The 24,977-nt window shown below is 41.4% G+C and overlaps 1 protein-coding gene across 1 annotated transcript in view; it reads right to left on the reverse strand.

The window, feature by feature from the left end:
* Positions 1 to 24,347, reverse strand: part of NEO1 (neogenin 1) — a 223,333-nt gene extending 198,986 nt beyond the window's left edge. The window contains 1 exon segment of the mRNA XM_040343027.1: positions 24,040 to 24,347. Coding sequence (XP_040198961.1) covers positions 24,040 to 24,157 — 118 coding nt within the window. The 5' untranslated portion in view covers positions 24,158 to 24,347.
* Between the last annotated feature and the right edge of the window lie 630 nt (positions 24,348 to 24,977).

Raw genomic sequence — 24,977 nt, forward strand, 5'->3', positions numbered from 1 at the left:
AGCTAGCAGTATACACCGTGTTCTCCTGGCAGAGATGGATCCCCCCCCCCCCCCGGGAGAATACAATGATTCTATTGGCAGAACCCCCCCCATTAACAGAGTGTTGATGGGAACATTTCATGATTTTTCTTTCCTGTGATCCGTGGTCTCTCCATCTATGGCCAGCTTTAATTAAAAGTATACAATGTATCGGTGTGGAAATGTTCTGCCCTGAGCTCAGGAATGAAAATAACATTTCATCAGAGGGAGATGATTCTGTGAAAGAAAACTAGAATGTCGTCAGAGTTTAATATTTGTGTGCATTTACAGCACAATCTTCCTCTGGTCCATGTTCCCACTCCATGTGACAGGACTAGGGTTTAGACCGCAGTGGCTTAGTGGTTCGCACTTTAAATCCTGTTCAGGGCACCATCTGCTTGGAGTTTGCATGTTCTCCCTTGGCTTGCATGGGTTTCCTCTAAATATTCCTCCCAAGCCATGCAGTCAGATTAACTGTCTCTTTTCCAAATTGGCCCTAGAATGTATTTGGGATAGGGACCCAAGACTAAGCTCCTTGGAGGGCAGGGATGGACATGAATGTATAATATATTAAGTTCTGTAAATTTCCAGCACTATATAAATACCCGTAATAAATAAGTGGTCAATCAACAGGTACCAGTGTTAGGCAGGCCATAGACAGTCGCAGGAAAGAAATGCGCACGATTCCCCCCCCCCCCCCCATCAACAGAGTGTTGACAGGGAAAGGCCTCCTGCAGACACATTGTATTCTGACATGAGGGGGAGGAGCAAGAGAAGCCACCCCCACCCAGAGAAGACAGCGATTATTGCTAGCGGCTATAGAAACAAGAGAAGTGAATCTGGCAGGCTGGCTGTATCAAAGTGGATTGATCGACTTAATACATTCAGCCAGCCCATTAATGGTTCAAATGTCGGCCGGTTCCTGCTGAACCAGCCGAGATTCAATGGTTTAAGGCTTCCCCTATGCAACTATAGCCTGGTATAGTCCTTTCAGAGGAAAGGTTGTCATCTCCATGTGATGATAAAGTTCATTTTGAGCGAGTTGGTTGCAACTTTTCATCTTCTTTCTGGAGGTGGAATACAAGTCCCATGCTTTTCAAGTTGGTTGAAAATTGTGGCCTAGCGTGTACATACCCTTAATGCCATAACAAAGACTCTAGCTTTTGTACTCCCCTGCTTTTACATGTTTATTCTGGGTGGCACATCACGCTGACGGCAATATTGCTAGCTAAATACTCACCATCTTTTCTTGATGAGCAGGATCAGACGGTATTTGGGTTGAGCCCTTGACTCTGTGCCAGGACTGGCTTTGCTGTACGTCTTTATTTTGCTTGGGTTGGAACCACAAAACGGAGGGAAAAAAAAAAACGTACTGGGCAGCTTGCCCAACTGTAACTCAAGACAAGGTAGAATTGAAAGCAAAAGTACGTTAAAGTCTAAAAAGAACATTATCACAAAGAATTGTAGGTACAGAAAGTACAGTTAGCACTGATTCCTCCCCCCCCCCCCCCCCCCTGTAAATCTCCATCCAAGAAAAGCAGACAAGGTCTGTCTGAACAAACACTGGATGTGGTGTATGGCTGACACATTTATAGCACACAGTCAGGCATTGCAGAGGTTAATTATTTTTTTCAGCATTTTTCATTTTGGAATTAGGAGATGGGGGTGGGGAGCCTACTTATTTTGCACTGGTGAGCCTACAGTATGCAATTATCGGGTTCCAGACTGTTACTGGAACATTATCTGCTTGCACAAGACATGATAGGATGAAGATTACAACTGAATTCCTGATAATTAAAAAGGTGTGCCAGACTTTCACTTGCAGAGGATAATGAACAGCTGCTTTTCTTTCTCCTTTATTTCACTTTAGGGTTTTCTTTTATGAAAATCTCTCTAATCTAATTAGGATTTTTCCAAGGTTTGGGTTAAATGCATTTTATCTGTCATTTACAGACAGCCGCTGGTGGTGAAAATATCATATTCAAGAGATGTTGAATTGATGAAAGGTCAACATCTTTCTTGAGAATTTGATTCTTGTAATGGAAACCTGCTGCACAGTGAAGGGTAAATGAATTACATGCTATAATTACTCCTTTTATCACTTGAATATGGATTTTAAATCCAATCAATCACAGAAGCTATGGATCCAAATATTTGCTTCTGCAAAGTTTCATCTCTCCAAAGTGCCGCAGTAAACGGTCAGTAAAGGAACGCTCTACCTCAACTGGAACTGAACCAAATGTAGTAGGGGACACCGCCTACGTGCTCAGGGTTCTATGTGGCACCCGTGTGTTTCTAAAACACCAGCAAACCGAATAGGCGATGTGATCCGATGTCACGGGTTCCCTGCGTGTCCCATCCCAAACTCCATATTGTTTTGCTTCTTAATTTTCTGAATGCCTCTCTCATACTCTTCTGGGACCTCTCCAGCCTCCTTTATTAAAAAGTCAGGATACCAGGCCAGGCGTTCTGCCAAGTGCTGGTCAGAGGAGCAACGGTGTGGCATTTGCCTGGACCTGTTTTTTTTGGCAAGCCATAGACATTTTCACCTTCATAACAGTGAAACATTTTTGTACTAGCTGCCATCCATAGGACCGACTAGTAAATAAAAAAACATTAAATGTACCAGTTTCTGGTCCTTGTCTATATTGGAGATTTTTTTTAAGCTATTCAAACAAGGCCTAGCAAATGGAACCAAGAGTAATCAACATTCCCATCAGTAGGTGCCTGGTACCAGCATACATACACATGTAAGAATCTGACCCAACTGAGCGTAGCGTTTTCGGTCGTTTGCATACTGAAAAACGCCCCAGTGTGAAAGGGGTCTAAGATGAGGTCCCAGGAGAGTAAGATGAGGTCCCAGTAAAGTAAGAGATGAGGTGTCCAGAACATTGAGAATAAGCAATACATTTGGAGGCCAAAATGGAGTTTGGGATGGGACATGTAGACTTGCGCCCGCCCCCGACATCCTCTTCTCCGCTCAATCTGGCTAGAGTGGATGGAACGATAGTAGCGCAGCCATTGGCTCGCGCTGCTGTCAATCACATCCAAAGATGCGGCGCGCCGGGGGATGGGCCAAGTGATAGTGAGCGGCTACAGCCGCCGGCTGCATTAAGGGAGCGTGCCCACAAGAACTAACCCCATGGGAGAGAGCTCTCATTAAGGGGGTTAGTTCTTGCGGGGAGCAGAGACAGCCACTGAGGGACCCCAGAAGACCAGGTTCAGGGCCAAAAACGAGCACAGTTGAGGCAAGTATAACATGTTTGTTACTTTAAAAAAAAAAATTATCCTTTACAACCCGCAGGCAGCACAGTGGTGTAGTGGTTAGCACTTTCACCTAGCAGCAAAAGGGTAGTTGATTCAAATCCCGACCACAACACCATCTGCCTTGAGTTTCCATGTTTTCCCTGTGTCTGCGTGGGTTTCCTCTGGGTACTCTGGTTTCCTCCCACACTCCAAAGACATGCTGGTAGGTTATTTGGATCCTGTCCCAGTATATATGTGTGTACGACTATGTCCCAAGCGTGTTGAGATCCTACGGGGTAAATGACCGCACCAGCCAGGAAGACACTGACTGCAAAAAGCGCCTAGAGGCGATTCAGCTCGCATGTGTAGCGCTATACAAGTCACTCATTCATTCAACCCCTTTAAGTTTGTCACTATCTGGTCACAATAACCACCTCATTAACTTTTCTTTTAAAAATGTAATACAATAGGTTTAATTATGAAACCAATTTGATGCCACACTGCAAAGACATATTTGGAAACTTCAAATTAATGGCACAAAGTTTTCACAAACAAAAACCTGATACCCTTCCCTTTCTCGCTGTACTGAGGAGACATACGCCCTGTATATTTATTAGACTAAGAGACAATATTCCTTTTCTAGAAAGGAATGCATTTTCTTTCTTATGACTTTATAGCAGACAATAAATCTGCTTTACTACAGTGCTGCTTAGTGGAATAAACGTCTAAGGATCATTTAATGCTATACCTGTGAGACGTGGAAATTTATTGAGGAGGGAGGTTTCCGTGAAACGCACTAACGATTTTATCAGTTTCCACTCCTTATAGTTTTGTGGGCATTAAGCAGATTCCTCCCGTTCTGCTCGGCAATTAACTGTTCAGATTGAAAACCAGTAAATGGTTAGTCCAATCATTTAACTTGCAGAGCAACAAATCACAAATATATATTTTATTGAAATCAGTGATCCCCTATTAGTTACGAATGTCTTTAGGACAATACAATTTTTCTGGATGGTTTCATTAAGCACTTCAAAAATTGGGGACCCATCCTTCAATCAAAGCAAATGCTCTCCTGTACTGTGGGTCCATTGTTTGCATGAATCAAAGACTTGCATTAGGATAGGTTCACATCTATACATTGTGTCTACAGATCTGCACTACAATTCATCAAGGCTGGGTTCACAATTACACAAACTGGATGCTGGTTTCTCTGCATCCAATTCGCATAGCAGGAGATTATGACTGGCTCTCTATGGAGCCGGTTCACACATCTCTGCAGTGGCTCCGGAGTGAATAGCACAGGAGTCCTGTACGTCTTACGGTCCGCTTCAGGTCCAAATTCAGCCCAAAATTTAGGCTAAAATTGGACCCTGAAACAGTGGCTGGAGACGCACCGGACTCCTGCTGCGAGCCGCTGCGTGTTTTTGTGTGTACTGAGACTCAATGGGGTGAAAAAAAAAAAAAAAAAAGTGGTTGCAGGGAACATGCCCATCGGCATTGTCACTGTACATTTGCAAACCTGTAGCTTGCCAATTTGCATCTAGTCATACTCACGGCTTTCTGACAGCACTGCTGCTGTGGCTGAAACTCTCCCACTGAGTTGTAGTCTCTGGAATGAAAGTGTACGAGACAAATGGAGGAGGATTTGACTTATGCTGGCCATACATTATACAATTTTCATATTCAATTTCCTTTAGACTTACCATTGACTATGTAGTGCAAGGGCCTGCCTGATTACATACAAATAGAAAATGTTTAGGTTTGACCTGATATTATATGGTTTTAGTAAATCTAAAAAATGACAAGAACATTTTATGGCCAGTGTTTAAGGTAATGAAATTTGTGCATCCCATAGTAAATGGTTATGGGTGGTCATATTGGAGAATAAAGTTGTAGTAAAGTGGTTCTAAAGCCAATTTTTTTTTTACCTTGGTGCATTCTATGCATCAAGGTAAAAAAACTAACAGAATCACCCCCAGCCCTCCTTATGGAAAAAAAGAGCCATCTGGACACTGCCTCTTAACATGACAACTCCATCCCGGAAATACATATAATGCAAAGAAAAGGTTAGCCCATGGGACTTCAAATGAGTCAAATATAGAGGTCATAACAAGTGAGTGGCATAAAATTAGAATTTATTGCAATTCCAAAAACATAACGAATGAGCATAAGATCATGACGCATATAGCTTATAACCATAAATATGTTCAATACTGTATTGAAGATACAAGATGATGCATGATTTCCGGGAGAGGAGACCGATGGTGTGTCCCTTGTACATAGGGACATCGGTCACCTCCCCCAGTCAGTCCCCTCCACCCCACAGTTCTAATCACTCCCTAGTGAACACATTTAACCCCTTGTTCAACCTAGTGTTAACCCCTTTCCCTGCCAGTCACATTTATGCAGTAATCAGTGCATATTTAAAGCACTGTATAAATGTGAATGGTCCCAAAATAGTGTCAAAAGTGTCTGATCTGTCCGCTGCAATATCACAGTCCTGACAAAAATTGCCGATAACCCCCATTACTAGTTAAAAAATTAAAAGTCATAAATCTATCCCCCATTTTGTAGGCGCTATAACCAACCACTATACGCTTATTTTGATTTTTTTTACCAAAAATAAGTAGAATACATATCAGCCTAAACTGAGAATTTTTATAAAAAAAAAAAAAAAAAAAAAATAATTATATATATATATATTATATATATATATATATATATATATATATATATATATATATATATATATATATATATATATATATATATATATATATATATATATATATATATATATATATATATATATATATATATATATATATATATATATATATGATATAGCAAAAAAAATTTTTCCAAAATTGTCAGTTTTTTTTGTTTATAGCGAAAAAAATAGAAAACCAAAATACCACCAAAAGAAAGCTCTATTTGTGGGAAAAACAAAAAAAAAAGGTCACATTTTATTTGGGAGCCACGTTGCACGACCACGCAATTGTCATTCAAAGCGTGACAGTGCTGAAAGCTGAAAATTTGCCTGGGCAGGAAGGGGGTGAAAACGCCCGGTATTGAAGTGGTTAATATCACTTTAATTTATAATGTGCAACTATGCCCTGCAGCATGCTGTCACTGCTTCCATCCCCACCTGGTCTTCCAACCATTTGCCTACTCAGGGTGCAAGGTCATTCCCATGCATGTGCATGGAAATCATGGTGGTGGCACAGCGTTTTCAAGAGATGGCATACTCCATGTGATATCCCATTCAGAGTGCAGTGCTTATGCGTTGGTGACGTCATTGGCCATTGTAAATGTGAATATCTCCGAAACTTTACACTGTACCTACAGGTAAGCCTTATCTGTAGGTACAAGTCAAAGTGGAGTTTACTAATGCTTTAACTGCACTTTAGTGGAAAATAACATTTTGTGAAAATTTTTGTTGACATTTCAGGATGTAAACTATGATCCAGTCACAGCTTCCTCTCTCATTTCACACATGGCAATAAACAAACCTGGCAATACAAGTATGCAGTCCTATTACTAAAAGTGGGGGCTAGAATACCAAAATTCCTGTTGAAGTGAAAAAAAACAAGCATTCCAGCTCACACTCCCAGTGCATGGGAATCCAAACCATAGTGAAACTTTAGTAATAACATAAAACTAGCACAAATGATTTTTGGGAATAGAAATTCCTTTTTGTACATCCCTGAACTCGGCATACATACAGAGCAGCACACCTCTTGTGACGACATGCTTCGGAGTATAAGACTTGCTAGGAAGTGTTGATGCTGTCTGGCAGCTTCAGATCACAAAACACAGACAAGTAAAAAGGTGCAACATAAAGGTGAAAGGTGATGACACTTGAGAATTAGCATTTGTCACCTTTAAAATAAACCTATGGAGGAATAATAAAAACCTTCCAAATTCTTTACACACTGTAAATAGGTGGGAGAACCAAGTACAGCTGAAAGAATGTTTACTAGTAATAAATGCATTTCCTTCATTCCAATTCACATCTTTAGATGAATCACTACGGTACTTGACGATTTGTCAATGAAGTACAAAATATGAAGTGTCTGTTCAGTCATCTATTAATTATTTTCCCAATTACAAACTTTTCTCTTTTTCTCAGATGACAGAAGTCTGTTCCAGCACAGGACAGGCAAATAACTAAAGTCGTTTTTTGGACACAAAGACTACAGAAAAGCCGGCCATGGTTTGAATTTCAGCTAGTCCAGCAGGGACAGGCCAAGATTCGATCCATGCATGGACAGGCTAATTGTAACAAAGTCGATCGACTGACTTGGGTACAAGCAGCACGCTGGATTTTTAGCATGCGATTTTTCACTGTGTTCTCCCGGCAGTGTCAACCAAGATAAAGGCAGCCTGAGTTTTGTATTGGGGAGGATGCGGTTAATAGATTATCAGAGCCTTGAACATTCAATGATCAGCTCTGAAGTTTTCTACCTATATGAGGGGTGTGTGCCTTTCTCCAATCAGCTGTCTTGGCTCTATGCCCAGACTTCACTGCAGTGCTTAACAGGAAGAGAAAAATCTAACACAATGTGCACTTTCTAAACAGTAAATAAAGCTGAAGACAGAAGATATACATGTAAAACCGAAGTAGGGAGATTGGTTTCATCCCTGTGTATCATCTGAGGCTGTTCACTTCACTGGGTATGTGTAAGGGCTTACATCCACTTTTATAATCAACGTACATGGTGCTTTTAAGGTCTTTCTAACCTGCGCCATCACATGCACATTTTTTTCTCAGTGCGCAGTAAACTTTTTCCATTTTGTGTCCATGTCATCCAGTCCCATTGGCATTGCAAAAAAGTACCTACTGTGAAACATGAAGGCGGCACAGCTACATTCTGGGCCTGTTTTGCAGCATCTGGTGCTTTGAGCCTGTGCAGGGAACAATATTATCTGAAGACCATCGAGAAACTCTGAAATTAACTGTACTCTTACCAGTGTCAAAGTTCTGTCTCAGTCTATGGGTCCTTCAATAGGATATTACACCACCACCAACCCACCCCCCCCCCAAAAAAAAAGACCACCAAACACACACACCAGATAAAGTCCCCCAAGAATAAGCAAGAACCAAAAACATTGGACTATTCCAAAGTGGCCTATGAGCACTGGATCTGAATCTTATTGAACATCTATGGAAAGAGCCAAGACCTACAGTCTTGGAGAAGACACGCTTCAAATCCAAGACAGCTGCAGCAGTTCATTCAAGAGTGGGCCAAACTACCGGATGACATCTGCAGAAGTCACACAGAGCTACAGAAATTGCCTGTTGTCAGTGATTGCCTCTAAGGGCTGCACAAAATAGATTAAGTAAAATCATTTTTTTCTAAGCCATTTATTTAAAATATTCTGGTGAGCCAAAAATCAATAGCAAAGTCAGATTTTTAGTAAATATGGATGTCAGATGCTTTCAACAATGATGTATGCCAAACGCTTCCAAACTATTCAAGTTATTTCGGAGAAAATTGTGGTTTCTATCTGCAGACACACAAGCCAGAGAGAAAGAGCGCAGCGTATGTTAGTGTGGTTAGACACAGCAACATTGTGGTAGACTTTTTCAGCAGACTGAATCAAAGTTCAGACAGAATGCGTAATGTGTATGAAGTCAGACAATGAGGGAGATGTCGTGATTTCACGGCTTTCTATCTTAAGGAGAAAAAAAAAAAACAACACGCACAACACGGCAGTGCAAAACTTTTTCTTCTAGTTCCGCTCCCAAGGAAATAAAAAGAAAAGAGGAACTTCACATAGCACACAGTATCTATTTAAACATGGATTATGAACTCACAGCGATTAGGGCTGAACATGGCTGAAATTCCTAAGTTGCACTGATGAAGGACGAGCTGACACGCATGCTTTAGGGTGAACGCGGTCATAATAATTTCCTTCTTTCTCCCCCTTTAAATTTATATATATGGCTGGCAAGGTTTTGAATACCGTTTTAGACTGCAACCAATATTATCCATTCCTTCAGAGCAAGGTTTAAATGTATACAGTATATAAACTGCTCTTCTAGGTTCACTCATTTAGACAAACATACACAACACATTACTATGAAAAAGTATTAGATCACCTGCCGGCGGACAGACTACAAAGACAAGGACAAGATAAAAACATTACAGTCCCAGACATTTATTTTTTTTAGAAGGAGAATCTTCACCTGGTTCAGCCACTGCAAGAACAAGCGTGTGTCTTCATTTTTACCTTCAGGAATACAAAGAGCAGAGCAGCCGAGCGTACATCTCATCTGGCACAGCACATGGACTTGCATGCCTGGCCTGGTGGGATGAATTGTCTGGCGACATGTTCCATGTTCATTACATCCTTAGTTTGCCATGAAGGTAAAACATGTGTTATATGTAGCAGCAGCATGGAGTACAATATTACCACCTCACCCAATTAAAACCTGATGCGCATGAATTACAAAAGTACGGTGACCTATGTAGGTGTCCAACAGTGTTCATCATGACATCAAATTTCGATTTAGTTTTAGACAGTCTTTCGACTAAAACGCCATTTTAGCTTTAGTCGACAAAATTAACAGTGGTGTCTAAATCCGACCTAGCATCAGATGTACTCCGATCAGCCAGGGCCGGCCCTACCATTGTACCAGGCAGCACTTTCAGGGGGGCAGCAAATTTCCTGCCTGCACGCCATCCCATTCCACCAGCTCCACTCCACTGTGGGGCTAATTGCCGCCCGACCGCTCCTCCCGTTACGCTCTCTGCTCCACTGTGGGGTTAATTGCATGAATAGAACCATAACAGGTCATTTTTATACCCCTATATACATGTATAGAGCCATGATAGGTCCACTTTAGTTATCATGATATAAAATAATGGATGTGGGGGCATTTTGGTGGGCGTAATTTTTTTGGGGGTGGCAGCATTTCATTCTTGGTACCAGGCAGCACAATGTCTTGGGCCGGCACTGCGATCAGCCATAACATTATGACCATCCACCATAACTCATGGACTCCATTAGACCTCTGAAAGTATGCTGCGATATCTGGCACCAAGCTGTCAGTAGTGGATGCTTTAAGTTGCTAGGTTGGGCCTCCATGGATCGGACTTGTTTTTTCAGCACATCCCACAGATGCCCAATTGAACTGAGATCTGGAGAACACCACCTCCAACTCTTGGCGTTTTTGAATTCATCAGACCAGGCATCCCATTGCTCATTGGTCCGGTTCCAATGCTCATGTGCCCATTGTAGAGGCTTTGGACAAGGGTCAGCATGCACACCCTGACTGGTCTGCAGCCACACAGCCCAAGACAGTAAACGGTGATGCACTGTGTTCCGATACCTTTCTACCAGAACCAGCATTAAAAAAAAAAAAAAAAAAAAAGGAGAAGTTTACCATTGTACAAAATAATAATAATAATAATAATAATAATAATAATAATAATAAATGCACAACTTTTTGCATTATTTTATGTATTAGGAGCCTGTAAAGCATTGCACCAGTGTGATCAGATGATCGCCGATACCATGCAGGTCTCCAGCACACTGTTGGTGTATCTGCTTGCCCGTACATCCTGGGCAGCGGCTGCAGCACTGGGAACAGGTTACATGTTCCAACCTATAATCAGGCGGAACATGCGTCATGTTCTCAAAGGTGAACTTATCCTTTAACTTTTTCGGCAATTTGAGCTACAGTAGTTCAATAGGATTGGACTAAACAGGTCCAAATGTATTACTCACGTGTATCAATAAACCTTGGCCACCCATGATCTTGTCACCAGTTCTCCTTTTGACCACTTTTGGTAGGTTCTAACCACCGCAGACTGGGAACATCCCACAAGAGCTGCAGTTTTGGAGTTGCTCTGACCCAGGCATACAGCCATTACAGTAAGGCCTTTGTCAAAGATACTCAAATCCTTACGCTTGTTTTTTCTGCCATCAAAACATCTACTTTAGGGACAACATGTTCACTTGCTACCTAATCTATCCCACTGTAACAAGAGATTGTTTTTTCGCTTTACTTTTCCAGTGGTCATAACGGGAGTCACTTTTGGGCACAGATTGAGACAGAAAATAATGGACATGCAGAATATGTCTTGGACTGCAGCCCACCTGTCTGTTGGGATGTAAATGAATCCAGACTAACTTGGGGCTCGTTAGGAACCATTGTGTGATTTTGTGGGTGGAGTTGGGCCATTGTTCATTTGGTTACTGCAGTATTCTTTTTGTGTATATAAGAGCCTGCTTTCTCAATAAAGATTGGCTATTCCTGTTGAACCTCAAACAGAGCTGTGAGTCTTGTTAAAGGGGGAATTCATATGGGTCGTGTTTGCCGGATTGTGGGGTGTCGATAGCTGCCTTGGGTTCGGGAATGGAATATCCTAAACGGCTTTAAACCCTGTCCCATTTGGGGTGCCGTTACAGTCGTGTTATGGCCAATTGGCATGCATTTTAATCTAAATGCATGCCAAGTAATGTGCACATGTCACACACACACACACACACACACACACACTACAATAATGGCTAAAAATATGAACTTACTGAAAATACAAAAAAGGAAATTTACCAAGGCTGAAGCAAACAGACTCCAAAATAATCGTGCATGGCAACCAATCAGCGGCTTTCATTTTCAAAGCTTAACTGATGTAAGCTGAAGAGGATTGGTTGCCATACACAGCTACTCCAGTCCTTGTAAAATGCCACTAAATACACATTTTAATAAAACTGTTAGGACGATTGTAGTTCCTTCGTTTCTGATATCGCTGTATTACTAATCTGACAGCTTATTCTAAATAGGAAATCTTCATTTTGTTTGCCAAAAATAAAGATTCTAACTACCAGCAAGAATAAGTCTTTACATTTAAAGAGAACCTGTCATTTCAGATCCATCATGGCAGCGCCTGTTAGCGGGCATCCGCTCACCTGCTGCTGCCACGCCCCTTACCTTGTTGCGTCACTGCCGCATCACCAGCCATCACATTAAAGTGAATGAGACCATCAGTGAGTCAACAGCAGGTCAGAGGAGGAGCTGCTGCGGGACAGATGCTGTTTAAAAATCATGATGTAAATCCAACCTATTTACTAGTGATTTAAATCAAATCCACCCTAATCGGCTCAAAGTTATGTTTTTTTTTTTTTTTTTAATGACGCTGAAAATGCACGCGATTGTTACAATTTTCCTGTGCTTATGGTGTTTTTTTCCCATAGGTTGATGCATTCTTGCTGCATTTTCAATGCATTTTAAAAAGGTGTGTTTTTGGTGCAGTTTTTTTAACTGACTAAAAATGCAGCAAGCAGGACTTAACACAACAGAAGTGCAACGGACCAATGTGAAGACATACATAGAATTTAAAGGGATGCGTTTTTGAGCCACAAAAAGTGCCAATAATGGCCAGCAAATTCATGATATTAAATAAAATAAAAGTTGATTACAAGAGAGATTATATGTATATATATATATATATATATATATATATATATATATATATATATATATATATATATATATATATATATATATATATATATATATATATATATATATATATATATATATATATATTCAGCCAGGTGCAGCCTGATTTTCAGTTTTGCCACCAAAATGTCAATTCGGTGCACAGCGAGAATGGTCACCAGAACAAGTGGGTGAACCTCAACACGGACACAAACAGCAGGGGCTCTAACCCGACTCCATTCTATCCCAAAAAAAAAATAAACTTGCCTTTAGTTATATATATACACACACACACACACACACACACACACACACACACACACAGGGTGGCAATAAACATACAACAATTTATAAAACCTCTGCTACAAATAAATGGCCATTGATCAACTTGTGGAAAATATACAGTAAAGCCACAGTACAATTATTAATGACACATTCAAAGCATATTAAAAATGGAGCAACTGAATCTTATGCATGAATCCTTTCCCTAACAAAATTTTGTAAGCTGCATGATGCAATTTTGAAAAGATCACAAGATAATTACCAGAAAACAAAAATCACAGATCACAGAAACCAGGAGCACACTTGGGGAACAGATGGGGTACAGATGGAGTGATTTCATCTGAAACAAATGGTGTTGGTGTATGATAGTGTAGAGGAAATGCAGTGCATTGCTTCATGTCAGCTCTGCTCATTCACATATAATATGCAATCAAATACACATTATGAATATTAAATCTCACATATACACAGCAATAAGCAGCATAGGTGTAACCAATCACAAAGCACCATCTCCACTTTGCCACTCCATCAGGTTTTATGATAAATGCTGTGATATTACCTCCATCAAACTAAACCTGCAGCCAGCAGCCCAAGAGGGCCAAAGAGATTGTACAGACTGCTCAAGAGTCATACATAGAACTAGAGCAGCTTTGGATGATAGATACTTCAAATTAAAAGATTATTTCATATCCTTGTGCCGATGTAGGTAACAGCACTGTGACAGAGCCTTTGAAGTCCTGAACCTGTTTAAATCCCACTGTCTACTCTCTTTGTAACTTTAGGCAAATCTGCCTTTATCCCCCTTCATCAAGCACTGTAGAATGCAAGGCATCTGGAATTTTGATATGATGAAAAAAAAGAAGAAAAAAAAAAGGCTTGCACACGTTTGATTTTAATAAAGACACAAAAGGAAAACATGGCTGTCAGCTTAACCTTGCCTCAGTCAGAGTGTGTTAAACAGTACTAGACGGTATTAAGCTAAACAGCAAGAAAGAAAAAAGGAAATGATGTTGCTATGTTATCCATCAACGAACCGCTTCCATCAAATGATACCTTAATGGAAATACCGATATTCCTAAACAGATTTTATGTTCTCTGTCTTTCCCAAATATGCTACGAGGCAAGTCTCTATAGGTTATTATGCAGAAAGCAGCCCATTTCTGTCTACTGTCGTTCATTTTATTAAACTACCCAGCTGCTTTACACATAATCAGCAAAAGCACATTTCCAGGCAAATTGTTAGGCTGCGAGCAAAAAAACACGCATCGGTGATGTCAGTTATAAAACGGGATCTAGAAGATAAATGATCACATTTACTAGGTTAGAGTACCCATAGCCCTAGGAAGGTGGTCGTTGTCCAGGTACAATCTGCCATTGCAGGATATCCTTTGTGAAGGCCTGGGTGGGTTTTACTAGGAAGAAAATAATCAGAAATCTATAAAAAGGTTATTAGGACTTACTTCATATACCCGGCTATTGTTCCAGTAAAGCAGCAACCAGTCCTTTATAAGCAGACATAACGTGTATTGTTTTCTGGGTAAATAAGCCAAATCCTTAGACTCCATGTAGACGGGACGTTTTTACAACTGCTCCTAAATGATTAAACGTAACAGATAGTAACCCACGTTTAAAACGTCAGTTTTGCCACGTTTCGAAGAGATATAGATAAAATTTATTTTTTAAATGGGCAAAAATGAATAACGCCTATAAACGAAACGCGGGTAACCGCATTTTGCATCTGAAACTTTGAAATCTTCTGCGTCTGAACCCATTTTTTTTCTTTCAAAGAAACAATGACAAACACGACTGCCTGAAAACGACAATAAACGAGACTGTGTACATGGTCACATAGGATAACATTGAATACGTTCAGGACCAGTTGAAAAAAGCATCCAACTGCCTGTGAACGTACGTTTAGCAGTGTTCCGTGTACATAGGGCCTAAAGCAGAAGGGGACAAACGGTACCCGTCTAGTGAGAACTACTAGAGCGGAATTATTCCCCCCCCCCCCCCATGCAGTGGGGCCGTGTCTGCACTGCATGGGTTAACTGTTAGTTTTTGTCTATGTCTAGGGCATGGGTCTCCAAACTGCATCCTGGATGTGGCCCTTTGCTTACCTTTAGCTAGCCCTTGGGGCACTTTTCTTGCCACCGACAAAAATGATGGGGCATTATTCCTGACACCAACAATGCAATATTTTCTACTCCCATTGACCATCAAGCCCATTGCATTGTTTACACCTACCAATGTCAGGACATTTTCGACTTCCATTGGCCACAGTCTGGTCCCCCTAAAGTCTGAAGGACAGTAAATTGGCCCTTTGTTTCGAAAGTTTGGAGATCCCTGGTGAAGGGGATTAAAGAGTGACGCTATACTCATCTGATCCTCCCAGCACAAGACCAGTCCCTGTGGTTTAGTGGTCTTGTGCGTTGGACTGTTCCTGACGTCATCACTCACATAGACCTGCTCTGGACTTAAAGACGTCAGGAACATTCCACCGCTGGATTGAGGAGGAGTGCAGTTTGCCCCCGGAGCAAAAGATTGCGCAAGCATACAGCTTTTTGGTCACCCCTTGGCAAAATTAGCAGTTATTTTATTTGAGATTTTAGATGGGGTTTTTTTTATATATGTTGTAAAATATATGAACTAAAATGTTGTTACTTTTTAGGACTTGTGTTTTGGTGCCTACAAAGTCCATGATTTTTCACTTTACATTGTATAATGAGCAGTGCAGGCACAGCCTTACTGCATGGAGGAAAACAATGCCCAGAGTTCAGCATTAATACTGCAATTGCAGGGCAGTGAACACTAGATATGTTGGTACATTGCGCTGCCATTCTTATTCAATGGCATTCCAATGCACCTGCCAGCAGCCGTGCAACCCAATAAAATGCATTGTGCTGAAAAAGAACAGTGCAAGCAGTGCTGTGGACTGGGCTGCAACATATGGCAAACACATTGGGGTGCTATTGAGCATGAATGGCAATACACCAGCGCACCTAACATGCCATGTGCTGTGTGACTGCACATTACAGTAATGCCATTACATGAACAGGCCCCACAATTGGTACAATCTTAATGTTCTGCATATGTGCGGTGGATAAAAATATTCAGAATGTCCAACAAGACCAACTCCTTTGAAAGCTCATAGTATGTAAAACACCGAAATACTAATGCATACGATATTCAAATATATGTATTTCTCCCCGATAATGTCTTTGCACTAGAACTACTTCACACCCAATCTGTAAATGAAAACAGAATTCCTGAGCAGTTTTGATGACTGATAAGCAATTTTCAGGTACAATAAATAAACGATATCCAGCTTGTCTGTCAGCTGATTGCTGGGAATTCTCTGTCCACAGCTCAGCTCAAACTGCAATCAAGAATATGTCAAACAACCGCTGATGACTTTGTTCAGAGGCACCAAAAATTATAACCATTTAAAATAATGACAGCCAATCACATTTTTGCTTTTTGAATTTCTACATTTTAGCCAGCATATAATATCTAGGTGTGCAATCTAGAAATACTAAACCCCTTTATTAGCATATAGCTGAAATCGGATTTGCAGAGAGTTTACAAATGCAAACATTTGCAGGAGGTCTTACATAAAATGGTAATCTACAGCTTCAAACATTTCTAAAGCCTAGTACACACAGGCCAACATTCGGCTTGTGTGTGCGGCACCCGGTCCGACAGAAGCCGGCCGAATTTGTGGGGCAGCCTGGAGCTCCTCTTTAAAGGTAAAGCTCTATGTGAATTGTTAGTGGCATAGAAATATCAGCAGAGAGAGGGGCAAAACACACACACAAAACTAGGTGTCAATATACTTTCCTAATACTGTGCACTAAATGTGAGCAATTATAGTAAACATTTTTGTATCTGCCTAAAGCCTAGCACATATGGGCCAAACATCGGGCAGCATTGGTCAGTTCAATAGAAACCAGCCAACATGTGGCGCATATGTACTGTGTCTGTCATAGGGTCAACCAATGGCTGTGAGTGCTGACTGGAGTGTTGTAGTGGGGGGGGGGGGGCTGTCCCCTGTTAGAACACAAAAGCGCAGCAGTGGAGATCATTATACCAACACTAGATTGTTAGAACAGCGATCTGAGCTGTCAGTTCAGTCCACTGGGTTGAACAGAAAAAATAAATAGCAGCGTGTACCCTTAAGACGGTGACCGTGAAAGGGTATGTAGATGAGCCAAGTAAAAATGGCTGCCTTGCACGATTACTTAGAAGTATTGAAGCCATAACATTAGCTGCCATACAATTGGGAAAATGAGAAATTGCAGCTAAAGTTCACAAAATATTTTTAATACATTTTTAATAAATACAAATGTTAAATATGAGTTAGGAAAAATGTAAGTATGGATACCCTATAGTATATACAGATGGAGGGGGTCCGCTATGGCAGCTTACATGCTTTCTTAGTTCAGGTTTCTGTTAGCCCATGGCTACAATTCTACAGCCATGGGAAAATTTGTCAGAACATTAAAAGGTCTTCTTCCTTTGGGCCCACTGTCAATCAAAAAAAGTAACACATGGTGTGATCAGACACGGAAGTACCCTGACCTTGGAGTTCAGCTTGTGTCTCCTTACAAGTTCTTTGGCTCTCTCTACCATTCACATTACCATCCTGTTAAACCAGGGGTCAATTTTCCACTTAAATCCAGGGAGGCCGACTACACCCCCATGGACCTTAAAACTTCCTAATATTTGCACTTGTAGTCACAAAGATGTCAAGCTTCCTGGAAAAGGTCTTCTATTTAAAAAAAAAATATATATATATATATATATATATATATATATATAAAAAAAAAAAATCACTTGATTCCCCCATCAACACAGACAGTGCCGACAGGGGAATTCCTCCCTCTGAGCCATTGTATTTTCCCAGCAGGGAATGGGGGGGGGGGGTGGCTGGCACCCATTCCAGCCATTATTTTCCATCCAGATCCTTCGATTTTTAGTTTAAAGGATAGCGGGTGGAGTGTGCAGACAGAATCATCCATGGATTGATTTGGGGCTAGGTCATCAGGATCCACCCAAAAGCTGGGTATACACCATTTTCTTCATTCAGCCCATAGGCGGAATATAAAAAAAAATGGATTTTCACATCCACACAAGCAAGGTGGAGGAGGGAATCCTCTAAGCTGTGCTATTCGATTCTGACAGTGAAAAGGACTGTCAGAATACATTGATCAGCATTACCGCCGCTGATTGAACGAACATTTCCGACTGTCACGTTTGACAAAAGTCAAGAAGTTAGGTGGACGTCTGTCAAACAGGGAGGGTCACACACAGATTGTTCAAATTTAACTGGTCACTGCTAAATGAGCCAAATTTCAAGCCACGTGTACCCACCTTTAGGATACCAACAAATGTTTCCGTGTTTGTATATGCATTAAAACTGGAGATAAAATAAGTACAGGTCCACGTAAATATTTTTATCAATGAGGAAAAAACAAACAAAAAAAACACACCTCTAGAAGTGATGTCATAGCCAGCCGTTTCAATCATATTAAACTGTTCATATTTGCTTTTTGCTCAGATCACTGTATTTCCAGCTGTATGCCCAGTACACACACTAGTAGGTTTTTTTTGTTTGCACATGAATCTCCCCCAGTGTGCCATTCTGACAGGGGGACCCTTTACTCGGCCACTGAAAGCTGATCGGGAGCCCATCGGCAGACCTTTTTCAGTCATTCTGGCGTACCGACCATCGGTTTCATTTAAAACTGGCTGATGCCACCCGACATTCGGCCTGTGTGTACTAGGCTTTAGAAAGGTCACATCAGTTAAGCACTGTCTGATTTTTTTTTTTACTTACAATTTTCAGGACAGAATTTCTGGGTGCATCTGCTCCTTGGCCCAAGCAGTATTTTTAAAACCAAAGAGGGGGGGGGGGGTATCCTGCTCCCTTAAAGCATGTTACACAGCACAGTGCGTGTGCCGTGTAATTTGGCCCCTGTATCACTTAATATACCTGGCTCATCCTGCCTGGTTCTGCCCTCCCCACTGTAAACTGACCAGTTAATCATGGCTGCTGAGCCCCGACACCGTGGTCAGTTTATGCGTCATCCTCTCCCTCCATCAGCTCACACCAGCACCACTCTGCTCCCCTCCCCGCTGCTATAAAACCATGTTATATTTATACCATCCCCTCTGTTAGATAACATGCATCCTAGTATCTGTGTGCATGCATACATACAAATATATACACGTTAAAAAAAAAAAAAAGTATTTCTACCCGATTTCACAGCTTATCCCGGCACGCACGCACGCACGCGACTCCTCGGCTCTGCCCACTGGAGCAGTCAGACGGGGAAAAGAGAGTGCTGAGGAGTCACACGAGCATCGTGAGGCACTGTGAAAATCGGGTAGAAATCTGCAATTTTTTTTTCATAGCGCACAGACACATGTTCTTGTTTAACATTGGGGATGGGGGAAAAAAAAAAAAAAAAAATACATAACATACTGGGCTTTACTAACCACTTTAAAATCTGGCCTTGCACAGCTTGACTTTAGTGCATTTCTGCTGAATTTCAAGCTGTAGGTCGGGTTCTGTTGGCATTTACAGCCATTTGAAAACAAAAACCTTTAAAGCTAGCTTTAAAAATTGTAGTTATAAAGGGACAGCAATATATATTAAAAAATATGTAGGATTGATGAATGTAACATGTAGAAAAAAATTTAATGCAGTCTTTTCACCCAACAGGGATCCATGGAACCCTACAATCCCTCCAAACCTTGCTAGAGGTCTTTGAGAAGTGAACATTTAATATATTAAAGTACATATTATAATAAATATTAAATATATTTTTCCATCAATGTAAGAAGGCAGATCTCAATTGATCGTTTCTCCACTGTCCACCAAAGTAAAATAAATTTGAAAATGATTTTGTTGAATAAAGCAAGCGGATAGAGAGAATATATTTCACACACACCTCCCTAAAGTGTAAATTTCCTATTTTGTACTTTCCTATTCTTTTACATAAAACGTTTTACATCTTGCTGATGATGGAAACCTTTCATGAACTGTAGATGTAGTAATTATTAGCAGTGGTTCCCTGAGAACTGTAAATGATTTCAAGGTGTAGTAAAAAAAAAAAAATAAGATTGAAAAAGACGGATCTAAACCTAAAATCTATGTTCTTCAACTGCACAGAGTCAGATAAGCAGTTGTTAGTTTGTTTCCTTTGAATCCCAAGGAGAAACCAAAAGCCACAGGAACCAAAGCAGACAGCAGTAGCCACAGTATAACGCTGTACAGAAATAAATACATTTCTTAGCAATCAGGGCCCTATGAAGCGCTGCACTAGATACATTTATTACGGAGCTATAAAAATGACCATGGATCATTAATCCGGCTGTACAAAAAATGAAAAGCCAATGTGTCCGCTCCTGAAGTCCTCTCCTCCAGGTACAAATGGGACCAGGATGCTCTTGCTCTATTGTTTTCATCCGACATATAAATTTTATCAATATTACAAATTCCCCAATTTAAAAAGAAGAGTTTATTTATACGAAACATTCTCTGGTTCTGTAAAGAGAAGCACCTGGGTGAAGGCACAGGTCCTGGTCATGTACATAAGGAAATCATACCAATCAGTAAAACACCAAAGGGAAAAAAAAAAATGTAAAGGATGCAAGGTTGCTATGGTAACCGTTCATTATCAATATGGCAAACAGCAGCTTTTGACAAGGAGTAGGAGCGCTGACGTTTCAAGTTGATTGGCTGCCAGATGTTACGCACAAGAAAGACTGCCTACGTTATCACCAGAAGTATATGGTATTACCTTACTTTAAACATATCTACAGGGTGTATCTAATGAAAAGGCGACATCACACTCTGCTGTGTGAGGAGGTACAGTCTGTAGATGGCATACAGGAAAAAAAACAACCTACAAAAACGTGTTGGTGTAACCAATGGAGACACCGCTTCTTCAGCAACATTATGGTACTACACAGATAAAGCCTAAAGGCTGTCACGTTAACAGACGGCCCAACAGCTCTATCTCAGCTTCATTCAAGCACAGGAGAAGAGGAACTACCAGCACAAGAAGAGGGGGGGGGGCAATTCACTGCTACCTGTGCATGAGCCCAATACACAAAGGAACAAGGAGTCAGTCAGGCCCAAACGCATATCTCTGGAATTGTGTGGGAAGTAAAGCTACAAATTATGCTCAACAAAAAAATAAATAAAAAAAAAACAGTGAACAAAAGGAGTTGCAATCTACAATATAATGATAGGGATCGGGTCTGATCCCAAAATGTTCTTAACCCGGGGGCATTTCTGCTGCATCCCAGCTAGTAAGACTGAGCAGGAGATGGCATAGAAGAACACAGATACCTGTCTGCAGTCTCCACCTTAAAACATTTGATTTACCAGGCAGATCCTACAGATAGAGAACACCAAAAAAAAAAAAAAAAAAGAAGAGGTATGCAATATTTGGTGTACTGTCCCCAATGCCATGTCTCCTGGTCAAACCTTTGTTATCAGAGTGTAGAAGAGATGTACATAACGCTGCATTTGTATACATCCTAATCAGCATTCCGAGCGGCTACTCAGCAAATATGAGAAATTACTGCACAAATATGAAGATGTAGCATGAATAATTAAATGTGTACTTCAGTAAAAATATTTACACATCAGTGCCTTAAGAAAACCATTTTGCATGATAAAAAAAAAAAAAACATAATTATGTATTAACAAATATCGGAGCTTCACACACTGGAGACAAGACTACTTCACATCCAGCACATTTCAGATCCCTCTTTGTACTTCTATCCACAACCCATAGAGACTGGAAGGGAAACCTCCATCACCAGCTACAATCCTTCAACATTTCAGGTCAGATCAATTCCAAACTTTCCATCCTAACTAAGGAACAAAACCATACGAAGGATCAGTATAGGGAAACACTAAACCCGTCCATCGGTATGGCCAGGCAAACAAAATATACATTGCCAAATTATGTTTTGACATATATAAACAGAAAACAATAAACAGGATGTGGCGCCTGACAAACAAATATGGACGGATCACATACACACCACATTTTCTGCTGTTGTTCAGTTTTGACAATCTCCTTACAAACCTGAAGTAGAGATAATTGTGAGCATATGTATGTTCTTCTGCTGTGCTAGAACTCAAGGGGGGCAACATACGCAGGGGGCTGGAGGGTGTACAGGGCTGAGTCAGCCAGATGAAAAACCTACAGCAGGGTCTGGACTATCGTAATATAAACTAAAAACCTACAGCAGGGTCTGGACTATCGTAATATAAACTAAAAAACCTACAGCAGGGTCTGGACTATCGTGATATAAACTAAAAACCTACAGCAGGGTCTGGACTATCGTGATATAAACTAAAAACCTACAGCAGGGTCTGGACTATCGTGATATAAACTAAAAGCCTACAGCAGGGTCTGGACTATCGTGATATAAACTAAAAGCCTACAGGAGGGTCTGGACTATCGTGATATAAACTAAAAACCTACAGGAAGGTCTGGACTATTATAACATTAACTGCAAACCCACAGGAAGGTCTAAACTGTCACAATGTAACCTGAACAAAAAAAAAATACTTCAGAAAGGTGACTCTGGACTATTATGACAAACTGAAATCCTACAGGAGAGTCCAGAATATTGCAATATAAAACTAAAATCTCACAGGTTTATCACAATATAACCTGGAAAAAAAAACTTCAGGAAGGTCTGGACCACCATAGTATAAACTAAAAACCTACAAGGTCTGGATGATCAGGATATACACTAAGAAAACCAACAGATCTAAACAAAAGAAAACTACAGGAGGATCTGAACTATTACAATACAAACTATAAACCTACTGGAATGCCTGGACTATTGCAATATTATCTAAAGACCAAGGTCTGGACTGCTGTGATCCAAATGATAAATCCTACAGTAAAGTATTGACAGCTGTGAAAAAAATAAAATAAATAAAAAAGGCTGGCACAAGATTGACTAGAACGTCTGGAATACCACAATACATCATTTAAATCTACGGGAACATCTGGACTGTCACAATATAACCTAGAGACCTAGGTCAGGACTGTCGGGATATAAAATACACACCTACGAAAAGGTCAGGACTGTCGGGATATAAAATACACACCTACGAAAAGGTCGGGACTGTCGGGATATAAAATACACACCTACGAAAAGGTCGGGACTGTCGGGATATAAAATACACACCTACGAAAAGGTCGGGACTGTCGGGATATAAAATACACACCTACGAAAAGGTCGGGACTGTCGGGATATAAAATACACACCTACGAAAAGGTCGGGACTGTCGGGATATAAAATACACACCTACGAAAAGGTCAGGACAGTCAGAACATAAAATACACACCTACGAAAAGGTCAGATCTATTGTGACATGAAATACACACCCACAAAAAAAAGTCAGAACTGCTGGGATATATTAAAAAAAAAAAAAAAAAAAAAAAACAAGCACACCTACAAAAAGGTCAGCACCATTGTAACATAAATTACAAAATTTGCAGGAGGGTCTGGACTGTGCCGCTATAACATACAAAATCTATCGTGACATAGAATATACAAAAAAAATCAAGACTATCGTGATATAAAAGCTAGAGCAAGGGAGGTCTGGACTATCGTGATATGCAAGACAACCCTACAGGAAGGTCTGGATTATCACGATTTAAAATAAAGAGCAACAGCAAGGCTGGTCTGGACTATTGTGACATGAGGAGGGAATGAAGATCTGTGCCATGGAGACTAGAAGGTAAAGCCGTCAACAAGTAGAGCAGACAGACACAAGGAAGGATAGAGAAGGCGATATAATCCCGGATCCGGGCAGTAGTCGGAGATCACGCCGTCTACTACAGCAGGAACAATTCTCCGCACACCCCCCGGGGAGCCCCGATAATGATGGAGATGTGAAATCACAGCCGGTCAGTCGGTTCCCCTCGGGATAGGTCTTTGTGCTCCCCGGTGACATTGTCCCCCCTCCCCCCGGGGCCCGCTCACTTTGTACTCACCTGCAGTTCTCGCGGCTCCAGCCGGCTCCTGCACGGAGATGAGAAGAAGGATGGAGCCCACGAGCAGCAGCACCCGGGTCATACGGACAGGAGACCGCGGGGGGCCCCAAGCCGCCATCCCGGCACCTCCTCACCGAGTCCGGCTCCTCAGCATCTCTATGACAGGAAACACCCGCACCACAGACCCGAATCTCCCTCTCTCTCTCTCTCTCTCTCTCTCACCGACTGCAGCCCGCACTGACCGCGGCGCAAAGCGGAGACCCGAGCACACTGCGCGCTCACGTAGCAGCCCCCGCGCGACCGCGAAGCCGCATCACACAGGGCGGTGCGCTACAGGCCACGCCCACCACAAGCGCGCGCACCTCCTTCCCCCCCTCCCCTCACCCACCTCCCTTTTCCCCAGGACGAGCGCTACTACTGATACGCCCTTTGGAGTCGCGTGCACCGAGGAACTTCAAAGAGACGGCCCCGCCCCCTCCATAGCTTGCTGGTGACGTCACCGGTGCTGTGGTCTCCTGCAGTGTACGGGGAGAGGAGAGGAGGGCCCCCGGTGGGGGGGGGGGGGGGGGGCACGGCACCGGGACCGCCTGTGATAGGACTCTCCATCCTAACTATAGATCGCTGAGCTCACAATGTCTTGTGTCCAGAAAAAGAAGAGAAACCGAGAAAACTTGTCCTGTGTGTATGGTCTCATAATGTCCTGAGAATTATTCATGCAATTATAAAAATATCACTTATAACGGTCATACACTATACAATCTGATCTCTACAACCTCCTTTATAATGGTCATACATTATACAATCTGATCTCTACAACCTCCTTTATAATGGTCATACCTTATACAATCTGATCTCTACAATCTTCCTTATAATGGTCATACACTATACAATCTGATCTCTACAATCTTCCTTATAATGGTCATACATTATACAATCTG

Source organism: Rana temporaria, chromosome 3, assembly GCF_905171775.1.
Source record: "Rana temporaria chromosome 3, aRanTem1.1, whole genome shotgun sequence".
Taxonomy (NCBI): domain Eukaryota; kingdom Metazoa; phylum Chordata; class Amphibia; order Anura; family Ranidae; genus Rana; species Rana temporaria.